Here is a 21792-nt window from a genome sequence, read left to right on the forward strand (position 1 = left end):
GAACACTGACTGGCCTGCATATGCAATTTTAAAAACTGCCACTTTTATAGTTTGTTATAATTTCCTTGCTACAGCTTGTGTATGCACACTCATGCATGCATTTGTGATGTGGTAGTGTATGTACATGTTTAGTGTGCTCATGCATGCAGAGGCCAAAGGATAGCATCAGGCGTATTCCTCTATTGCTCTCTACCTTATTTAGGGGGCTCAGTTTTTCCCGTTGAACCTGGAACACACTAACTTGGCTAGGTTGGCTGGCTGGCAGTAGCCAGCGATCTCCCTGTCTCTAACTGTCCCCTTAGTTCTGGGATGCCGGGAAGCACCCAGATTGTGAGATAGGCACTGTGTTTCTGAACTCAGGTCCTCATTTTTGCACTGCGAGTACTTGTGCCAACAGACCCATCTCCACAGGTCTCTGTGCTATAGTTCATTTTGCTTTAGGATGCATTCTGGATAACTTCTGTTAGGCTAAATAAAGACCTTAAATCAGTCATTTCCATCCAGGAGTAAGGCATATCATTTATTATTAAAAAGCCAATTAGATGAGTAGAAAGTGTGTTTTATTTTTACAAATAAATTCTCACATTTGAGGGACGGTTTCTACTTTTCAAAGGGCTTTCATATTCCATCTTGTTTACTGATCACAACGAATCAGTGAGGGAACTCATTAGCTTCACTGAGTCAAGGAAAGAACCTGAAAACAAGGAGCTGGTCATGCTGACTAAGAGGACAGAGGGACTCAAAGGCTGAGAGGGAGTGATGTCTCCTCCTCCTTCCTAAATTCTACGGTAATAACACTTAGTAAGTGTGTGTATGCCCACACTTCTCCTCCCCAGCACTTTTTTACAAACAAATGAAATGCAAACCAATCCCTGCTCATTCTTCAGTTGTATTGCAGGCACCCACTGTGCCTTGGAACTTTTGGCCTGCGTCCCATTCAAGTGAGATGGCCTGTCTCTGTCTGCTCTCATTAGAATGATGTTCCCTGGGTATTCTGTAGGGGAACCTAATCAAAGAGAGATCAGTGATAGGAGTGGCCTTCAGGAGGGCTCCAGGATGAAGGAAATATACTCTTCCTCCATGAAAGGATAGAACAATGAGGTATGTCTATTTTGGAAAGAGAAAGCAGATCTCACTGGACACCAATGCCATGATGTTTCTACCAGTTCCTAGAACTATAAGAAGGAAACCTTTCTTTTTTTATAAGTAATCTAGTCTTAGATATTTTACTACAGATGCATAAACAGACAAACACAATGATCCAGATTGAGTTGTATACCACTAAATAGAAAGAAAAATCCCTTAGATTACTTGAACTATGAGAAATAGACTACCTTCATCAATTACAAGCCATGGTTTTTCTGAGTCACTAGGTGATACTACGAAACTCACTGGCATGATTTCATTTAACATTCAATATCATATGAAGTCAACTGTTGTGGTTCCCGCTTTGTGGATGATGAAGCTGCTGACACAGTTAACTTCACTTGCCAATGCTCATATCATGAACTCTTAGCACAGCTGGTATTTGTTAAATGGATGTCTGTTTGATGAATAAGTCCTGTTTCACACCTACAGTGGTCCAAGAGATGCTAGAACCCAATATCCTGTCTCTAGTCATTTGTTCAATGCCCCATCCATTTTATGTGCACACTTCTGCTCTGTGGGGCAGGGCACTGAGTGTGAGGACCCTCTTTGGTATACACAAACATTGTTTAAAAGAAGTGTCATCAGGAAAATGTTTCTAAGCTAATTTAGACCCACAGCAAAGGAAAGGAGACGATCACACAGTTAAGAACCTGGCCAAGTCTCTGTTAGATCATCTGAACCCTTCAGAGAAAGACCTACCGTCATGTGCTACCTTTCTTAACTCTGCGTGAAACAGAAAAGTATAGGATACCCCCTTTCAAATCCAGATGTGACCAATTTATACACAGCCTGTCATGGAACAAACCACTTTAATATCTTGACACTTATTACCACTGGGAAAATGTAAAAACAAAAAAATATTTAAATTCAGCTAATTCCTGTATGAAGAAAACAACATAGCACACAAAAATAAACCCCAGGGCCAAACGTACATGAATCCATCCGAGCGTGAGGAGACCATGTTGATCCTGAACACTGAACAATTCCTCTACATTCTCCATGTCACAATAGTCTGGGCCCGCAGACTGCTTTGGCACGATCACATGGGTGATAGTGAATTCGTTATGTGTCTACAAAACAATTACCCAAGAACAGTAACAAGTCTCTGACAGAAGAAACCTCTGAACGGGACGTGGGATGCTTTGTTAATGGCTAGCAGATCCCACCACTTGTACTACTACCCCTCTCACTAAGACAGTATAACAATTCAAAAACAAACAGAAAAGCTGACTCCCCTGAAAGTTTCAGGCTTCAGTCATTTGGGGCTTGAAACCCATTCTGTGGTAGAATACACAAATGGAATTAGCACCAAGGAGAGCAATGGAGAATGGAGGTTTAGTGAATAAACAATGCCTTGGCAGACTACACCTATGAATGAAAATGTCTTCACACAGCAATGCCGGTTTCTGTGGGGGACAAGGACTAATTTGACAAATGTATGGTGTTATTAAAAGGTACTCCTATAAGTTGTAGGGATTGATGTCTTGTTTTCACTAATTATATGTAATTATGAAAGAATTACAGCTTTCCTAAGAGTCACTAGTGTTTTCCAAAAATTGAAATAATATGGCTCTTACAATTAAAAGAAAGAAGAACCATTGCTCTCCCTGGGGAACAGAAAGGGTCTTGAAATAAAGATGGGGGTTTCAGGTCACTGGGCTGTGAGGTGATGTTATCTCCAGGCCCTTGGCCTCCCCATCCTTCAACAGCACCACTCTCTCTTGCCAGCCTCAGGATCTACCCATTGAGCACTATTCCTTGCACCTTGATTTGTGATTTACCATTTTTCTAAATATTTTGTTTATAACAACTTTATGTTTTTTCTGAAATTTTAGAGTTCATTTGAAAGACCCTTATCCAGGACCCCCTAGGAAAAGAAAAACAAGGCCAGGCCGTTGCCTAATGAAAAAACCCAGACCAGGTGCCTCGCCCAGCTGGCAGGATGTCAAACAGGATCTGTGGTCACCAGAGCAATCATGGGACCCGGATAATAATTGCTGAAGCGTGCCGGGGTCTTTCATGAGGTAATACCAGGAAATTTAGTCAGTGGGAACTACCCCTGCCCCCAAGATGAGCCAATGAAATGCCTGTTGCTATGCTGATACTTATGTAACCATTAAAACTCTATAAATATTGTGCTCCCTGCAAGTCCAGTATGCTCTGCACCCGTGTTGCAGTAGCATCCGCAGGCGCCTGTGTACTCAATAAATCACCTCTTGCATTTGCATCCAGTGGTCTGGCCCCGGTTCTTGGGCAGAGGGTTCGGTTCAGTGCCCAGCGCTTTGATGCCAAGGTCTTTCAATTTTTTGGAATGCTGAGTTCATGAACAATGATGGTAGTTTAAGAAAGTTCATATGTATAAGGTTAATTTTCTAATACTTACAGCCCCTCCCCCACGTGCTTCCCCGCGCCCCCCCCCCCCCCCCCGCTCTCCTTATCACAGGGAGCCCAGTGCTACTGAGAGCAACCTGTTGAGAGATGAAAGGAGACCGTACCAGTTTGCCACAGAGGATCCCACAGGTTTCTATTCCTCTCACTGTGTTAGACTCAGCCAGCAGCAGAAATTTATGGCAAAGATCTCTTGATAAAACCACACATCTCAGTCCTTCTACCACTAAATCTAAGACAGAGAAAGGACAAACATAATAAAAAACAAATCTTGGGTCCCGTCCTTCAGAACTGAATTTCGGTGAACAGCTAAAGTATGAATTTCAACATTATTAGGTGTTACACTTTCCACGGTTCATTAAAGAAAAAAAAAATCCCTTGAAAGTAAATATTGATTAGAAGGAGGGTAAACTGACATGTACATTTCACATTCAAATTATTTTATAAGAAAGTTTATAAAGAGCCAGCACTGTTACACAATAGTCCTCTGGAACAACTCTTGCATACGTGGGTTTTCTTTCTGCACACTGCAAACATGCCAATAAACCCACAGGTCACAGTTCGCATATCATAAGGCACAGGTTGAATATCTCTTATTGGGTTTGATATGTGCTATTTCTAGCCCAATGAATGTGGGAGGTCAGTAAACAAAAGCCTGTTTTCCGGAAATAATTACCAGTAAAGTAGCATGCACAGTGGCTGCCTACCATGATTCCTCAGCAGGTGCCTCTGTCAAAGAGACTTGCTCACTCGATGTGGGAAACTTTCCAGAGACTGACAGCACTTAACTAACACCACTAAGTGCTGTGGAAGCCCACACGGCTCACAGGTTGTCTGTTGATGAGACTGACACACCATCTGTCCATGTTCCTGCTAAACACTGCACTTAAGTCTGACTATTGAGCCAGGGTCTCAGCAACTAATTTCTCAGTGTCTTCCTTCTGGAGTCCCTAGTGTGTCTTGAACAAAACACAAAGCAGGAAAATAAATGCCTAGACTTCTCATTCACAATCTCTATTCAGCATCAAAATATGGCTCTATAATCAGACAAGTTAGGTGGGTGGGATTTTAAAGTTAGATACAGTAAAAGACGTGGTGCCTGCCTCCTATGTCACTTACTCTGAACAGCACTTAAAGCCGCTGGCTTTAAGGCCCTGTTCACGGGAGGAGAATGGTCAGCGAAACCGCTTCCATCACTTTTATGAGGCTGATCGGCAAATACATTCCGCAGAGAGTTGCTCTGGTGGGTAGAAAAGCAGGAGAGCCCGCTTCCATCCGTCTGCTCAGACAGCACTGCCGGGTCTGGACCTCGCATCTGGCCTCGGGCCAACTCCTGCTTCTTGAGTTGATCTTCGAAAAACAGGAACTGTTCGGATTCTAGTTGCTGCTGGCGCATCTGAGCTATCCGCTTGCGCTCGGCCTCTATCAGTCTCTGATGTTCCAACGTCTTGAGAATCTCAGCTCTATATTTGTTCTGAGGAAGGGGTTGCCAGAAGAAAGCCTTAGTTTCCAAGCCGAAAACATCAAGCTGAAATTAGATCTTTATTCTTGTGTGTGTGTGAGAGAAAGATTCATAGTAAAACAAAAATAAACATCACCCTGAATTTGATAAAGAAGGCCGTTTCTAAATCCATACTGTTTTATGAGAGGCAGCACAGAAATCATGCTCTACACTTCCCGATGGTTCTAAATACTGTAATGATCCCTCTGATGGCTTGAAACTATTTATCTTGTCCCTTAAACATCACTGCCCTATCTGGTAGCCACTTTTAGTCCCTGCTGTTTCAATTCAAACTCACTGAGATGAAATAAAACTAACAACGGGGTTCTCAGGCACACTAGTCACATCCTAAGTACCCAGCAGCCTCCTGTGCTGGTGGCTGCTGTACGAGAAACCACAAACGGAGCAAGTCCGAGGTTACACAATCTTTTCCTTGGGGCTCCCTAGGGCCTTTGAAGATTGGTATCATGCATCTTCGGGGCATACTTTGTGGAGAAAGGGATTCACAGAGAAGTGGTTCCCCAAAGTGCTTCCCATTTCTTCTATCAGCGACTCTATTTCTTCTAACCAAATGTTCTGTTAAAAATTAAGAATACCAACACCTAGTCCTAACAAAATATCTGGGCATTATTAGGATAGAGCAATCCTAAGAATCTACTAAGTTCCCCAACTTATGTTGAAAGAAACAGTGGCGAGCTACTGAAAGGCAGGGAGAATATAGGGGAGTCAGTTTACAGCGATGCTTTACACACACACACACACACACACACACACACACACACACACACACACACACCACTCTGGGCCTTGTTAGCATTAGGAATTCTGATTTGGCATATACTCTACATTTCTAACAAGCACCAGGGAAGGCAGGTGCTGCCCACAGTCAGTGCTTGCAGGTAGGCTTAATCCCACTCGACCTCTCCAGAAATTTGCACATGGGGTATAACTGTGGGCTGTGGGGTAGAACTGTGTGAGGCCACTGGTGTTACCACAGAAGAACATGGCACAGATGTCTGATATGCTCCTCCTAGGGAGACCCCGCCAGAGCACTGTCCTCATTCCTTCTATATTTTAGCTAAAACACCTCACGCCAGCCAGCCTTCCAGCTATGCTCCAGAAGCTGTAGGCCTGTTAGCATAGAGGGTGAGCTTGAAGTGAAGTGAGGGGTGGTGAAGCCAGAAACCTCCAAAGCAAATGGGCACTCAACCACAAAGAAGCAAAGCAACACTTTTAATAACCTTGGAAGACCTAAGATCTGAGGACCCCATAGGTTTCCTGGAACCTCCCCTTTCTCCGCCCTTCAGTCTCCTTTCGCTATGTAATAACGATCCAGAAACTGGCATCTGTTGGAACTATGATCATGTTTCACCCACACGGTTAGCTGTACTGTCTTGATGAAACGTTGACTGTACAATTTAAGAACTAAATTCACATTTCCAAGGCCTGTGTAATTAAATACATCAAAAACCATGCTCTGTTTCTTTCTACTTTCTGCCGCTTCTGTTCATCTGGAAAAAAGAATGGATCAGCCATCTGGCTCAAGCTTGCACTGGCTCGAGTCGGTCAGAAGTGTCATTAAATCACTGTAGGAAATGTATTTCCTAATGCATTGCTCTAGTAGATGTTTTAGGAAATGGAGATCCCACATCCTTAGTGCACATGCTTCATCCGGACAGTAGCATGAATCTTTTATTAGTTTCACATCACTGCATCTTTAATTTTTAATTTAATTTTATATATTGCAAAACCTCACACAGAAATGAAATTCAAAAATTATTTCACAAAAGCAAGAACAGTGAAGAAATAAAACATGCGTATTGTACTTACTTTGCTTTGCAAATACTCTTGGTATTCTGTGTTATATTTCCTTAGCAGGTCCTTTTTTAATTCATCTGTCCTTGGGAATGCAATCTCCTTCAGTTTCTTTCAAAAATATATACACATATCAATTAGTGGGATTTGTCAATATACTCAGATATCAGTTGAGAAAAAAACAGCTGGAATGTATATTAGAAATCAAGTTATAAGAAGCAAAGATAAGCTCAGAAAAATAAATCTACTCTAGGATTCCAAAATACATACAGCTATTAGCAATGAAGAAAATAAACTCTGTCTCTGTGTGTGTGTGTGTGTGTGTGTGTGTTCCTTTGTAATATCTTAATTGGTTCCACTAGTTAGATAAGCATTTTGTTTAGGCAGTTATCAATAGAATTTCACATTGTGTTTGGGAACAGTTAATATTGGCAATACAAAGAAGATGAAAGGGTATATAGTGCATATAAATTCCTACATGTCAGATGTAAAAAGCAGCTAAGGATTTCAAACAATTTATATTCCAGGGCTAATCCCAGATATACTGGCTTCACATCTCTAGGGAGATGGTTCTTATTGACAAGAAAACCTAGGGAACTAGATAGAGTCCAATTGCACCCTCCCTTGTGGAGGAAAGGAAGCAAAAGCCTAATGAGATTGGTTTGTACAAGCAGTTGATGGTTCAGTTAGGACAAGGATCCAAGCCTCTTGTCTCTAGCTAAACTCTCCCACCAAAATTGCTTTCTAGGAGGTAAATGGTTACATACCACTTAACAACAGGGATATGTCCTAAAAAAAACTTGTATTTCAGTGTTTCTATGTAAGTGTATACTATGTGAAAATCATAGTATACACTTACATCAACTAAGATGGTTACAATGTCACTAGGCAATAGAAGTTAATGGAACCATTGTCATCTATAGAGTTCAGGGGTTGAGACATCATCATGCACAAAGCACATGATTGTAACTAAATCTTGGGGCTACCTCAAAAATCACCCCGGATTTTCACATAATTATTCCATCCTGGGGGAATAATCTAAAGTAGAAGTGGTTGCTTCAGGTAAATACATGGAACAACCATTTTCCAAATCTCTGGGAGGACTTGTAAAGAGTTCCTTCGTTACATTGTAAGTTAATGGAGCACATTCTCCTCTCTCTCTCTCTTCTTTTTCCCAATGTAAATTAGACACCGTGAATGGCCACAGTCATAACCATTAAACCTGTTAGGAGGAAGTCAAAATGTCATGGCTGATGAAATGGAATTCTTGTGGTTAACTCTTCTGAGGACAGGAATATGTGAATCAATAACATATACTTAAGGGCATTTGATCCCATGGTGGAGGATCAACCCAGTGTACCTTCATGATATCCTGCTTCTCTGGTACTTCACATTGCTGATAATCTCGATGGCTGGGAAGCTTTTCTACAAACAATCTACAGAAAGAGAAAACATGGCAACAGCATTTCAGGACAGCAAAAAGCCAGTGATAGTTTCTAAGGAGCATTCTTTAAAAAAAGTCCACTCAACTTTTTACTTAACTATGGTCTTTCCACCCACCTTTTCAATAAAGGTCAATATATATATATACATATATATATATGTATGTCTGGTTCTATGACCTATTGAAAATATAATTCAGAAACCAAAACTTATACAACAATTTGGCAATAAACTGTGGTAGACAGACCTGAGTTTCATAATTATTGCTCAGCTTCCTGGTAACCATTGATTTTTCCCAGTTAGATTGAAGGCAGTCACCAATTCTTTGAATTTCTGTATTAGGTTTTGAGCTTATTAACTTGGAAATTAAATAATACATGATTTTTTTGTCTTCACCTTGATGGTTTCATTAAAAACAGTTTTTAAAAAATGTTTTATTGTTTCAACTTGAATGTTTTCAGAATAACAGTCCCCAACTGAACTACTGACATTATAGACAAACAAAATACAGAATACAAGTATTTAATGATCTCACTTACATTAAGGAGGTTTTGTTTGTTTGTTTGTTTTTTCGAGACAGGGTTTCTCTGTATTGTTTTGGAGCCTGTCCTGGAACTCGCTCTGTAGACTGGGCTGGCATGGAACTCACAGAGATCCACCTGCCTCTGCCTCCCAAGTGCTGGGATTAAAGGCGTGTGCCACCAACACCCGACACATTAAAGAGTTTTAAAAGACAAAGTCTATGCCACACCTAGTGGTGTGCACTTGTAATCTTCAAGACTTGGGAAGTAGAGGAAGAAGAACAAGAGTTTAACTTCATCCTTCCCCAGGTACCTAATATGTTTCAGTGAGTCTGGGCTATATGAAACCCTGACTCCAGACAAGGTGGAAGGGAGTACTGGCACTTGATGCTGTTTTCTGAACTCCATATGTATGCTGGGGCATGTACACACCTGCATTCATGCATGCAAATGCACACATATGTAAGTGATTATGCACACACACACACACTTTTTAAAATATCAAAGGGTGCAAAATTATAGTTTGATGAGAGGAATAAGTTTAGAGAGTTGGTGTACAACATGGTATCTATGAATAATGAACTATATTCTAGAAAGTTCCCAAGGCAATGAATTCTTAAACATTCTCACTATGGAAAATGGCAAGTATGTGATGTATAACAAATTATTTAACTTAATTTAGTCATTGGAAAATATGTAGGCAAATAAAAACATCATAAATATACACAATTATTTTTCAATTAAAAACAAATTAATGAAATTAATTAACATTTGGCCTTAAACTAAAACAATAAAAGGCTTAGCTCAGATTCCATCACTATTGTTAAGAAGGGATCTTCTAGGCAATGAAATTACCAAACTTGTAAAGGAAGTCCAGAAGCATGCTAACTATTAAAGTTAGGATGTATTACTAACAAACATCTGACTGGGAATGCGTTATCTTCTGATGGATATTGTGGTGTAGTCACTTTTGCTCAATATTTTGAAAGCTCCTTTGTATATTAAATTCTTGCATAAACAAGCAAATGCCTTATCAAAGCCAACTGCCTAATTCTATGTAAAATGAACTACTGTGCGCTCTCCAGAAATCACATCCCTCCTACACTTCCCACGGTGTCCCTGCTCTCTACCCTTCAAGCCAAAATTTTAAAATATTGATGACAGACTCTCCAGAAAGCTAATGTTCCTATAGGAGGAAAATGCATGAAATGTGAATCTACAGTTATGAAGAAAGAGACAGGTTAGGCTGGGTGTTGAGAGCCTCAAGCCCTCTGACCTTCTCATTCTTGAGGCTCATGGAGGATATCTCGATGTTTTTCAATGTGTATAAACATAGATAAATCCAGTTTTTAAAAATGGTTAAACTGGTTTGAATACAAACACTCTCACGGTATCCAAACTGCCATGTCCAAATATCACGTAAATATTGTTTCAATGTTCTCATTCTAAAGACCTCTAAAACCAGACTTACGTTATAAATTTGTTATAAAGAACAAAGGCATTTTCCAGGTTTCCTTCTTCCAAATACACGGATGCCATCCTTTCCATTTCTACTCCAGACCTGAAGTAACGGCGTGGGGTGATGTCTTCATTAATGGAGATGTTACAACCAAGCTTGCTTAGGGCACGGACCCGCTCCTCTGGACTTAGAGACACATCTGTATGATCAGGCATAGCAGCTAACTTTTTCTGCAATGCAACATTTAAATATCTGATTATAGTTTTTTAAAAATTACAGAACTTTAATTCATGTCATTTCTGTACCACAAACCCAGTACTCAGAAACTCCTTCTACAAGAGTTAATGATAGGACCAATGTAAAAATCTTCTTGCATAAGCACAGTCAAGAACATACCCAGGAAAAAGTAAACACTTTTATTGATATAAGAACTCTTCATAGGTTTCAAAGTACATTTATGTGACATTTCCTGGGTATGCAAGTGTTTCAGGTAAAGAATCATGTAATCTGTGGATGATAACCATTCTGGGTCATTCTTGCCACAGGAGGGCTCATGTCATTGGACTCTAAGGCTCTCCAGAAAGTTGCTTGCATTAAAGTTATTGTTAGGATTTGGTTCTATCCCACAATATATCTAGTTTAATTAGGAGTTTCTAGGTTTTCACTCTACTGTAACTGAATAAAAATAAATGACAACAACAACAGAAAATAAAACAAATAACTCCTGAAAAGCACTTTGGGAAAAAAGTGTCTAAACACTGCCTAAACCCCCCCCCCCCCCATTTTTTAAACACAAATAAATCTAATAAATTTCTCCATTAAATAGTAATTGCTCTGTTAATTAGTTCTCAAGTGAGAAAATGATAATATATTATGAATAAAGGTCATTTCTATTGCTGTCTTTGAATTCTGCTACTAAAGTTATCATGTATACTCTCAGAGGTGCATAGAGCATACACAATCAGTAAGAAGACATTGTGCCGCAGAGATGCAAGACTGCAAGACTTGGAGACTGTTTTTTTTTTTTTTCATTTATTTGCGGCCCAATAGTAGATATTTTATGTTCTTTCTTACAACTTGGATTAAGGTCTCCACACATGAAAACAGCTGTAAACAACACAGAAATGAACAAGGCTGGCTCCTTGCCAAGGCAATGAATACAGCACTCAAACTACAGCATGTTTCCCTGTAATTCAGACTTGTCTTTCTCAAGAATATGGTCCAGCCACCTGCAGCATCAGTAGCAACAGGACCTTTCTTTAAAAAAATGCAAATTCCTAACTGGCTGCACTGAAGATCTACAAACTCGAGATCTCTGGAGGTGGCTGGAAAACTGATGCTTCAGTTAGTGTTCACAGAAGAGCTTAGTGTGTTTTCCAGCTTTAAGCCACTTGACCATTATTTCATGCTCCAAGAATGAGGCTACTCTAGAGAACATTTAGCTTCTTATGGCCTTTCTTCATCAGATATTCAGTTCCCTATGTTCCCAGAGAAAGAAGTTTATGGTCCAAGTGACCATGATAAAAGGATATACAAAATTTTGACCATCACCTTATACTTTCTGATCTGTTTTCTCTTGATCAGGAATTCCAAAACTAGAGATATATAATGAGCAGCAATGCAATATGTGCTCCTTCCTACTTTAGTCTGTTTATGCCAAAGCAAACACATTTCTTTCATTAGATAATGGGAACCAAAATACAGTTGGCGGAAAGAATTAAAGTTCTAAAGCACATCAGAGTGACAAAAGATCACAATTTATAAAATAATGTGAAAGTTTCTAACATAGAGAACTGGAAACAACAACTGCCCTGTTCCAATCACTGCAGTGTGCACATATATTGAATTAACATTCCATACCCTATAAATACGTTTTTAACGTCTGTTGGAATTTATCAAAGGCATTTTCTAACAAAATCCAAAATCTTTTCATGATAAAATTCCTGTAGAAAAAGGGATAGGAAGAAGAAATCTCCAGGAATAAGGGTATGAGAAACCAATAGGCAACCATAGCATTAAACAGAGAAAAACTTGAAGCATTCCCACTAAGATCAGAGATGGAAATGGAAGCTTGTGAACTGTGCTTCAGTATCTTTACCAAATAAGATTTCTCTAGCACTCCAGCAACTCATCCACCTTCCCTCCATTAAAACTCCCCTGTAAAACTCAGTGGCACTAAATGAAAGTATTATCACTCAGCCATAGATAATTGTCTCAATGACAAAAACAAAAAACAAAACAAAACCCAACAAGATTTAACAATCACAGCATTGCCTAAGGAGAGCCTCTAGCCCCACAATACACAAGAATTATTTACAGTTCACAACGAATCAACCACTTCTATAAAACTGTTTCTGACCCCTCACTAATTGCCTGGGCAATTATTTTCTATTGCTTTCTAGGATGCAGCATATTCCCTGAAACAGAGTTAATCTTCCGAAGATGGAGAGAGAGAGAGAGAGAGAGAGAGAGAGAGACAGAGACAGAGACAGAGACAGAGACAGAGACAGAGAGACAGAGAGACAGAGAGAGGAGCTGGAAGTAGAGATCCGTGAGTGAAAAGGGTGTGGACTTAGCACATATAGGGCCTGAGTTTGAGCCACAATCCAGACAGAAAGATAGAGAGGATTAGATTATCAGAGATATACTGGGAAATTGCCCAACACCATTGGTCTTTAATTGCATATGAACATCTTGGATGATGACACCAATTTCCCACATTAAAAAAAAAGTGTTCCTTAATACATTAACTTACATTAACAAATACGACAGTGATGGGGGTTGTTCTTCAGTATATATGTTTCTTTTATTGGTTGATGAATAAGCACTATTTGGCCAATAGCCAGTAGAGGCAGGAAGGTAGGTGGGGTGAGGAGATAAGGAGAAGTCTGGGAAAGGTAGGCAGAGAAAGACCAAAGGAAGACACCATGTAGCCTCCAAAGGAGATACAGGTTCAGGCATTCTCCAGTAAATCAAGACCATGTAGAAATACACAGATTAATAGAAATGGGTTAATAATTAAGACAGAGGTAGCCAGTAAGAACCCCTAGTCATCAGCCAACAATTTTATAATTAATATTTTGTCTGTGTGTTTATTTGGGGCTGAAAGGTAGCAGCAGTACCAGGCTGGAAAGAGAAGCTTCAGCAACACAAGAGAATTTAAATTACTCAAAACAATATCATGGAAGAACACATGGTACCTATGAAAATGACTGCCTCATCTGCAGAAGTAGAGAGGGAGACTTTGCTACTTTATACCCCAGTACAATGATCCTGTGATGTCAGAAAGTTCAATCTTTCTGCAGGAGCGCCTTCTCAAGCAGTCTACAAATGACTGAGTTCCTGAGAAAGTGGAACTTGCTCGGGATTAAAGAATCTAGATAGGTGGGACTAGGAGTCCAGGAGGATTCTGGGAAGGAGAAACACAGGAGAGATCAACATGTAACGCCATGAGGTAGGAAGCCCGGAACTATTCTCCGGTAAGAGACATACTTAGATTAACAATTATGGGGTAATTACTTAAGTCAGAGCTAGCCAGTAAGAAACAAGCAAGGCCAACAGCTTTATAATTAATATAGCCTCCTGTGTTTATTTGGGACTGATGTGGATCTAGAACCAGGCGGGCGGGAAGGGAGCCTGGTTCTAGATCCACATGTGAGCCAAATAAACACACAGGAGGCTATATTAATTATGAAGCTGTTGGCCTTGCTTGTTTCTTACTGGCTACCTCTGACTTAAGTAATTACCCCCATAATTGTTAATCTAAGTATGTCTCTTACCGGAGAATGGTTCCGGGCTTCCTACCCCCATGGCGTTACATGTCGACTCTCTTGTGTTTCTCCTTCCCAGAGTTCTCCTGGACTCCTAGTCCCTCCTATCTTGGTTCCCTATAGGCTCAACAGTACTTTATTGACAAATGCACAGGACTTCCCCCAACAACATGTGATCCCAAAGCCTTGGCTGCTTCCTCTCCAGCAGGCTGCATTTCGGGAATGCAGCTGGAAAAGCTGTGAATTCTGAAGGACTGCAGAGGGAAACTGAGAAAAGTGAGAGTTTCAAGGATGCAGGCACATAAGGCAGATGGGCAAGTAACACAGCCACGCTGAACATGCAATACTTTTCCAGTTGTCACCATTCAAAGCAAGCCTCCAACTTCTCTCTGTAAAGAAGCTGAGACCAAAGTACTCAATGTGTTGTCTACTCTGGAATCCCCTCCAGTGTTTTTCACAATGACTGACACACCTAGAACCCAGCCGCACAGATTAAACTATCACAGAGTTGTGAGCAAAATGTTATTTTTGTCTTGCCAAGATGGCCTTATTAGTCACTTCCTCGAAGGACACAGCCACACAGAAGGCTACAAGGAAGTGCTGTGCTTCTTGACGCGGTTGCGACTCTTCAGTCTTTTCACACTTGGTCCTTTCTGTTCTTCTTTTGGGGTTTTTCAAGCATAGGCAAAGTGTCAGTTGGCAGGACTTACCAGCGAGTTCACAGTGAAGGGCTGCTCCATGCTGTCCTGTCTGCAAAGGCAAGGGGCTCACTCTTTCTTCTCAATCACTTCATCTGTTTCAAAGACACAGAGCAAAGCTGAGGTTACTCGATGGGAACTCGTCTCATTCCCCAAGTTCCAAGTTCAAAGGGGAGTGAACACTTTGAAAAACCTTACATGACCAGAGTACCTAGGGAGACTATGGAGTTTTCAAGGAAATACAAAACCATGGGTGGTTGTAGGTTCTTGAAATTGATCTTTTTCAATGGTGGAGAGATGCAGGGAATTAATGTTTGATGAGCAGAATGTATGAAGCTGCTGTGTGCTAGTTAATTTGCTATCCTATGTAAGGCTATATATAAAGCAGGCTTACTTCATTCAAAAGGAGAAAGAAGAACATAGTTGCTATGAACAAGAATGCCGAGGCACTGACTGGAGCAGAGCCTGGAGTCAGACTGGGCTTAAATAGTCTTAAAGTTGCATTTAGTAGAAGTATAAGACAGCTCTGTGAGGTCTGCCATATGAACCACAGTTTGTAGAGTCGCCTTGCCTCGAGAATAGACAAGACCTGTCCTAGTGGGCCTTCTGCCTACCAAACATGATAAATGAATATTGCTTCCATGATTATGCTTCATCACAGATCAAAGATGGGGATTTATGACAGGTATATTACTGCTCAGTAAGCAGTTGGCGATAAGTTAATTAAAACCCAGGCTACTGTGAGGTCCTCACCAAAGGAAGTGACACTTTGAACAGAAGAAACAGGTGTTCTGCTTGTTTTGAGACCCAGATGCCAAGAGTTCTGCAGCTGCAAGAAAACTAGTTCTACCAAAAAAACCACAAGAGATTCAAAGAGGAGCCACAGCCAGAACTGAGCCCTAACCCACCAACACCCAAGTTACAGATCTCTAGTCTGTCCTTGCTAGGTCAACAGCTTGACTGCAGCCTTAAGATGGCATGCAGAGAACCTAGGTAAGCTATGCTCAGACACATGCTCCACAAAAATTTGAGATGAGTACAGGTTGCCTTTAGCCATTAAATGCATGGAAATTAATATGGCAGCAATAGAAAACCAGCTCTGTGACTACAGGTAAGTTCTAGTGTTGAGGCATCTGAAAAATGGAAAAATTATAGTACTAATAAAATGACTACAACAAGGATTAAATGAGTTAGCAGGTAAATTCCAATATTCTATAACCATTAAAATTACCAGAATCTTTATTTTTCAGTTGAGGAAACTAGATTCCAACAGTGTTACCTGGGTATGCCCAAGTTCAAATCTTAACTCAACAATTGCTAGTCTTTCCTTTGTACGTCAGCATTGTCCAACCTCTCCATCCTCACGTTCCTCCTCTAACCCCATTTGGACATTCATCTTCTCACTTAGCACTGTGGAAGGTGACAGTCTCTTAAGCTGCAACATTCTGTGATTTCAGAAAGCATCAATCAGATCAATCGACTCTTCTTAACGTTATTTTTTATCCCAAACCCACAAAAACCCTTCAAAGAAAATGACTCCCCCTTCAAAGTCTAGCCTTTACCCTCTTGCTTCCAGTTAATCTTGGAGTAAATGCTGATCAGGATGCTGAGTTACAAAGATGCTCTGGAAAACTGCCCTAGTGAGCTACAGTTACAAGTCACAGTGGGAACTGATGACTCTGGCACTGGGCTGATGCAGAATGCAGGCAACTCTCACTGTGGCATGGCCACTTCTTAGCTCTCAGAGAACAACAGAGCCTAAGAGTCAAAGAGACTCCCTGCTTGATGCAGTTGCACATGTCTGTAACCTCAGCATCAATGGGGCAGTTGAGTCAGTAGGATCAGGAGTTCAAAGTCAGTTTCAGCTACAAAGAGAGCTATATAGAACATCGGAATGCCAGCCTGGGGTAAGTGAGACCCTGAGTCTGTCTCAAACATCAAAAAGAAGAAGGGGAAGAGGGAGTTAGAGAAAGAGTCAGGACAATGTGAATGGGTGGGGGAGGGTGCATGAGAACAAAGAAATACTAGTCATTCGGCTTCATAAAAGTAGAATTATTTGTGCAGAGGTGGTGGCAGGAGGATCAGAATTCTGTTCAAGGTCATTCTGAGGTACACATCATGTTCCAGGTGCCCTTTAATTTATCAACTAATTAAAATACAGAGTCCTAGAACTCAGTCACAAAGATTCTAATGCCAGGAACAGGCATTGTAGAAAGAAGCTTGGGATGTCCATACAAAAGCTTCCAGAAGCTACCGTGGAAAGAACTGCACTTACTGCATCATCCAAGAGTCTTAGTTGCAGGCAAAGACCACACTCTTGAATAATGTAGACATCATGTATTTCCAGGAAGTCCAGCGAAATTGGGCTGTGAGGCTGCTTTTCCAGGAACAGCACCCCAAAGCTCACAGAAGTCTGGAAGACCAAAACGCCACCCTGCTGTACCTGTCACAGAGCCAGCAGAGTTGTCTACAGTTTCAGTTACCAGAGATTTCAGCAATGAAATGTTGCCATGGAAACTATGTGCAGTTGCCTGAGGGGGTTTCTACAAGTCTGTAGTTTTCATATCACAGCATGAAACAGATGTTCATCAGTTATGCCTGGGTCACATGCCTGCAGCATGGCTGTAAAGAAGGCTGACCATGACCATGACCTACTAAGCATTTCACATTTCTATAGAAAGCAATACATGTGCCAAATTAGAAACAACATGTTTAGGGTAGGTGGCCGACCACAACAGTAAGTGTGCAAAACCAGATGAATGAAATTTTCTTTGTTATGTGTTTCTATTTCTATAAAATGCTTAGTTCATATATCTTAAAATGTCAGAATTAATTAGCTTGGCACAGTTAAAATAACATTTTGAACTTTCACACTTAAGCTTATTATTCAATGGTAGAAACCAAGCCCAAATATAAGATGAAAGAAGTTCACAGATTGGTTGACCTATCTTTTGGCCCGTTCATCGCATCATGGCACGGTTCCTATAGGAATTCCCGTATTCCAAGTTGCCCATTATGAGTCACAAAGTGGTATGCTGTCTAGGTTGGTGGCTCTCAATATATAGACCAGGTATCCTAAGATATTTTCAAGGGCATCAAAGGTCAGTATTATTTTCATGATATTACTGCAGCATTTGCTTTCTGGTACAAGTGTGGCTGAGCATGTATGTGCGTGTATGGATGAATGTGCACCTGTGCCCATGAGTGTGGAGGCCAGAGGTCAATGTCTTCTGTCTTCCTCAGTCACTTCTCTGCCATATGTTTTTGAGACAGGATCTCTCACTGAATATGAACTCACTAGTTAGCTATCTATGCAAGCTGGCCAACAAGCCCAAGGGATTCCCTGCTATCAACTCCCCAGGGCTAGGGTTACAGCCAAGCCCTTCCTGGCCCAGCTTTTATGTGGGTGCTGAGGAGCTGACCCCAGTCCTCAAGCTTGCATAGCAAGCCCTTCATCAAAGCCATCTCCCAAGCTCCATTATTTTTGTTTTTTTGGTATTCATCTCTCACAATTGTGTTTTAGAGGGTTCTGAGGGGGAGTTGTAATTCATAGAACCTCCACTTCAATTCTCTAAATGTCTATTTTAATATTTAATGGTATAAATAACCAACCCCAATTCTTTTAACTTTTTAATAATGTTTAGAGAACAAAAGGTTTAAGTATTGCTTTCCTAAGACAATCAAGAAAACAACCTAAAAACCCAGCAGCCTTTGCAGTACAATCAGAAATAAAGCAAGCTGTAAGAAGAATCCAGCACAGGAAAAATCAGTGGCAAGGCCACCTTTCACTTGTGCTGCTATAATGATAGAATTTCAACAGTAAGAAAGACTCAGCTTTACAGAACTGAGGCCCACATGTGCAAATACAGCAGGCTGGTGAGTATCTCACAAGGCCATTCTCTTTTGACATGAATATATGTCATTTTCGGTAGCTACAGAGCACCTAGCTCAACCCATATTTTCCACTTTTGTGGCCAAATCACCAAGTCAAAGACTACAGAGTGTGGACAGACATGAGGCAGCCAACGTCTGGATCCCGAACAGGATTGATGGGAATGATTGAGAACGAGAGCAAAATGTCTTTGGCCTGGGTTTGCAGGACCCAGGGACTTAGGACACTAGAAACTCAATGGTCACCAAAGCTAACCTGAGATAGTGGTGCTCAAGTTGGTGGTCTCACTCTGGTGATGATTAAAGATATGGAACTTGTAGGAGAAAGCAACCCAGAATTAGTTCTCTCAGTTAAGGGAAATAAAAAGTGAGAATGTGAGGCAAAGCGAAATTCTGAAGAGCAGGAAGGGACTCCCAAGAGAAAGAAAAGAGTTAAACTGTTTTGTCTGGGTGGAGTATGGCACTCATTGTAGAAACTGGATGAAAGCTGAGGTAATCCCTATCCAGATTGGTTATCACTCTGGGAATAATATCACACGTTTGGCTGATGAAGGGGAGACATCTGTCCATGTTCTGGTCCAGTCGGGAGATGGCCATGTGTTCATGTGTTATCCCCGCCCCCCCCACATACACCAGTCTATCTCTGACTTCTGCTTTGTCAGCTGTTGACCTTGACCGTCTGCTCGCTGTAGGAGCTGGCTGGCGTTATTGCCACTGACCTTGCAGGTGCTCCAGACTGTTGATTAACTGTTGATTAGCCTGTGCTCTTTGTTCTCACATTTATGGGGCCAGCTTGTAGTGTCACTATGGAGCTAATTCCTATCATAGCTACCAAGATCTACGTAGCCATGATTGTTCTTGGTTACTTCATATTTAACTCCATGCCTGTATTATGGGTAGTCTCTTTTCTAACCTGAGTGGAGCCTTCTAGAAACTGTCCTTACTTACTATCCAGTCTTTTGTAATTGGCTGCATTAGAGGCAAGAACATGTGGAAAGGACAGCAATGTCCTGTACATGCTCTTCAAGGCAGAGCACATCACAGGAGGCAGCTGGCTTGCTAATGCTGCTGACCCAGAGCCCTCCCTTCCTCTTCTATGGCCAGCTTGGTTACATGATGCTCAGCTGCAAGCTCTTCAGTTTTTCCTCTCAAATGTTCCCACACTAACTCTTTTAACCCCAACACATCTGTTCTCATCCTAACATTTGTGATAACACAGTTTTTAACATGAGTCCTTTCCCCCTTACTACCCATGGTGAGCTAGCTTCCATCTCAGAGAGATATAAATGACATTTCCATCCCCGATCCCCTTTTGCCAGCTGAAGTCACATAAAGGTGAGGTGTGTCATAAGGATGAGCCGTGGCAAAACAAGGAAATAATAATAATAATAATAGTAATAGTAATAGAACAACTTAGTTTCGCTTACACACACGCAACTTAGAGCAGTGGTTCTCAACCTGTGGGTCTCGACCCCTTTGGGGGAGTTGCACAGCAGATATCCTGCATATCAGATATTTTGATTATGATTCATAGCAAAATTACATGAAGCAACAACAAAACTAATTTTATGGTTGGGGTCACCACAACATGAGGAACTGTATTAAAAGGTCGCAGCATTAGGGAAGTTGAGAATCACTGCCTTAGAGAGATGCAGATTTCTCTTGCTGACTGACTGAGTGGACCAACAGCCTACAAAGGCAGTGAGTAACTCAGGAAAGCACAGGGACTATGCCCAAGCTAATAAAAAAACCCAAGCCTATTTTCACCCTTCTTTGCCTAGCCTCAGCGCCTGTGTGGTTGGCTTCTACCTTTCCTCTATCTCCCCTCAGGCCTCCTAAAAGTGGTCCAGACATTGCACTTACCCATCCTGAGGTTACAGGCTTCTCCAGAATTAATATCATACAACCCTCAGGTCTACAGTGAGCTACAGTCCCAAATGCTATCTTTGGTTGTCAGAAAGAATTTGATGGTTTACAGTAAACTTTAACTTTTAACTTAGTTATAACCATTTAAAATTAGGAAGATTTCATATGAAAAGTGTGTGTGTGTGTGTGTGTGTGTGTGTGTGTGTGTGTGTGTGTGGTGTAGGCATCTATCCTGTTCATGTGTGTATATGTGCATGTGCAGGTGTATATGTACAGGTGTGCATGTGCATGTATGTATGTATGTATATGTTGAAAGCAGAGGTCAGTGTAGGGTTGTCTTGTTCTATTGCTCTCTGGATTGCTTGCGGCAAGGTCCTTCACTGAATCCAAAGCTCAGGAATTCAGTAAGACCAGTTGGCCAGCCAGCCTCAGGGATGTGCCTGTCTCTCTGCTCCCTACTGCTAAAACTGTAAGCAAGCATGCGCCACCATACCTGGCCTGGCCTTCGAGTGTGTGCTGGGGCACTAACAGAAGTCTTAACACTTGTGTGGCAAGCTCTTTACCAACCAAGCCATCTCCCCAGCCCCAGATTCCCAGCTATCAGAGGCTCCGGCATCAGTGAGCCTGAGGCCCACATGTAGGCACTTACAATATTTAGTTGTTTCCTCTGTAATTGGGATCAGAGAAAGAGAAGCAAGGCTTTGATGAGGGAACCAAAGCCATTTTCATTTATTTATTGCCCAACAGGAAAGAAGGCAAACAACTTAAGCGCTAAGACGATAAGCAAATGGTACTTCATGAAGGAAGTAATCCAAGTAACATTAACTCCATGGGAGGGCTGGCTTGAGGTTGTTCTAACTCTCACACTTCAGTAGCTAACTCAGGTCGACAATTTCAAGTGCTAAAGATAAACACTGCAGTTTGGAGAATCAGAAATATGCCGAAACAGAATGTCAGAGACAACACAGAAATACTGCAAGTCATGCAAGAAGAAAATAGAACTACTTGTTGGAAGTGAAGGTTCAACGTGCTGCAAGCCCACAATGCAAACAGGCCTGGAGGTAAACTTGGTTCTATATCTTGTTAGTCTGTAATGTGACCCTCCAGGTTCACAACCTCATTCACAAATCGCCTGACCCGGCCAAACTGCTCTCACACTCAAAGCTGTTTGAGAACATTCTTCAGAAGTGTTTGATTTAGTCTCAGCTTGCTCCTTCACCTTGGCCCCAGTACAGCCCACATTCTTCAGATTCGATAACATCTGAGGTACAGCCATGAGGCGTGTAACCTA

General features: G+C 41.3%; 1 protein-coding gene across 6 annotated transcripts in view; it reads right to left on the reverse strand.

Moving 5' to 3' along the window:
- Stambpl1 (STAM binding protein like 1) overlaps nt 1–21792 on the reverse strand; it is a 48094-nt gene that overhangs the window by 4428 nt on the left and 21874 nt on the right. For 5 of the 6 annotated variants that reach the window (XM_005063680.4, XM_013116159.3, XM_021225020.2 and 2 more), the window contains 7 exons: nt 14757–14839; nt 10289–10506; nt 8214–8289; nt 6869–6964; nt 4657–5011; nt 3645–3769; nt 2082–2219 (listed from right to left, as the gene is read on the reverse strand). In XM_005063680.4, the coding sequence (XP_005063737.1) occupies nt 2082–2219; nt 3645–3769; nt 4657–5011; nt 6869–6964; nt 8214–8289; nt 10289–10506; nt 14757–14786 (1038 nt within the window). In that variant the 5' untranslated portion in view covers nt 14787–14839. The remainder of the gene's footprint in view (nt 1–2081; nt 2220–3644; nt 3770–4656; nt 5012–6868; nt 6965–8213; nt 8290–10288; nt 10507–14756; nt 14840–21792) is intronic. The other variant, XM_021225028.2, reaches the window with a different exon arrangement.

This window comes from Mesocricetus auratus, unplaced genomic scaffold (genome assembly GCF_017639785.1).
Source record: "Mesocricetus auratus isolate SY011 unplaced genomic scaffold, BCM_Maur_2.0 Super-Scaffold_4256, whole genome shotgun sequence".
NCBI classification, from domain to species: domain Eukaryota; kingdom Metazoa; phylum Chordata; class Mammalia; order Rodentia; family Cricetidae; genus Mesocricetus; species Mesocricetus auratus.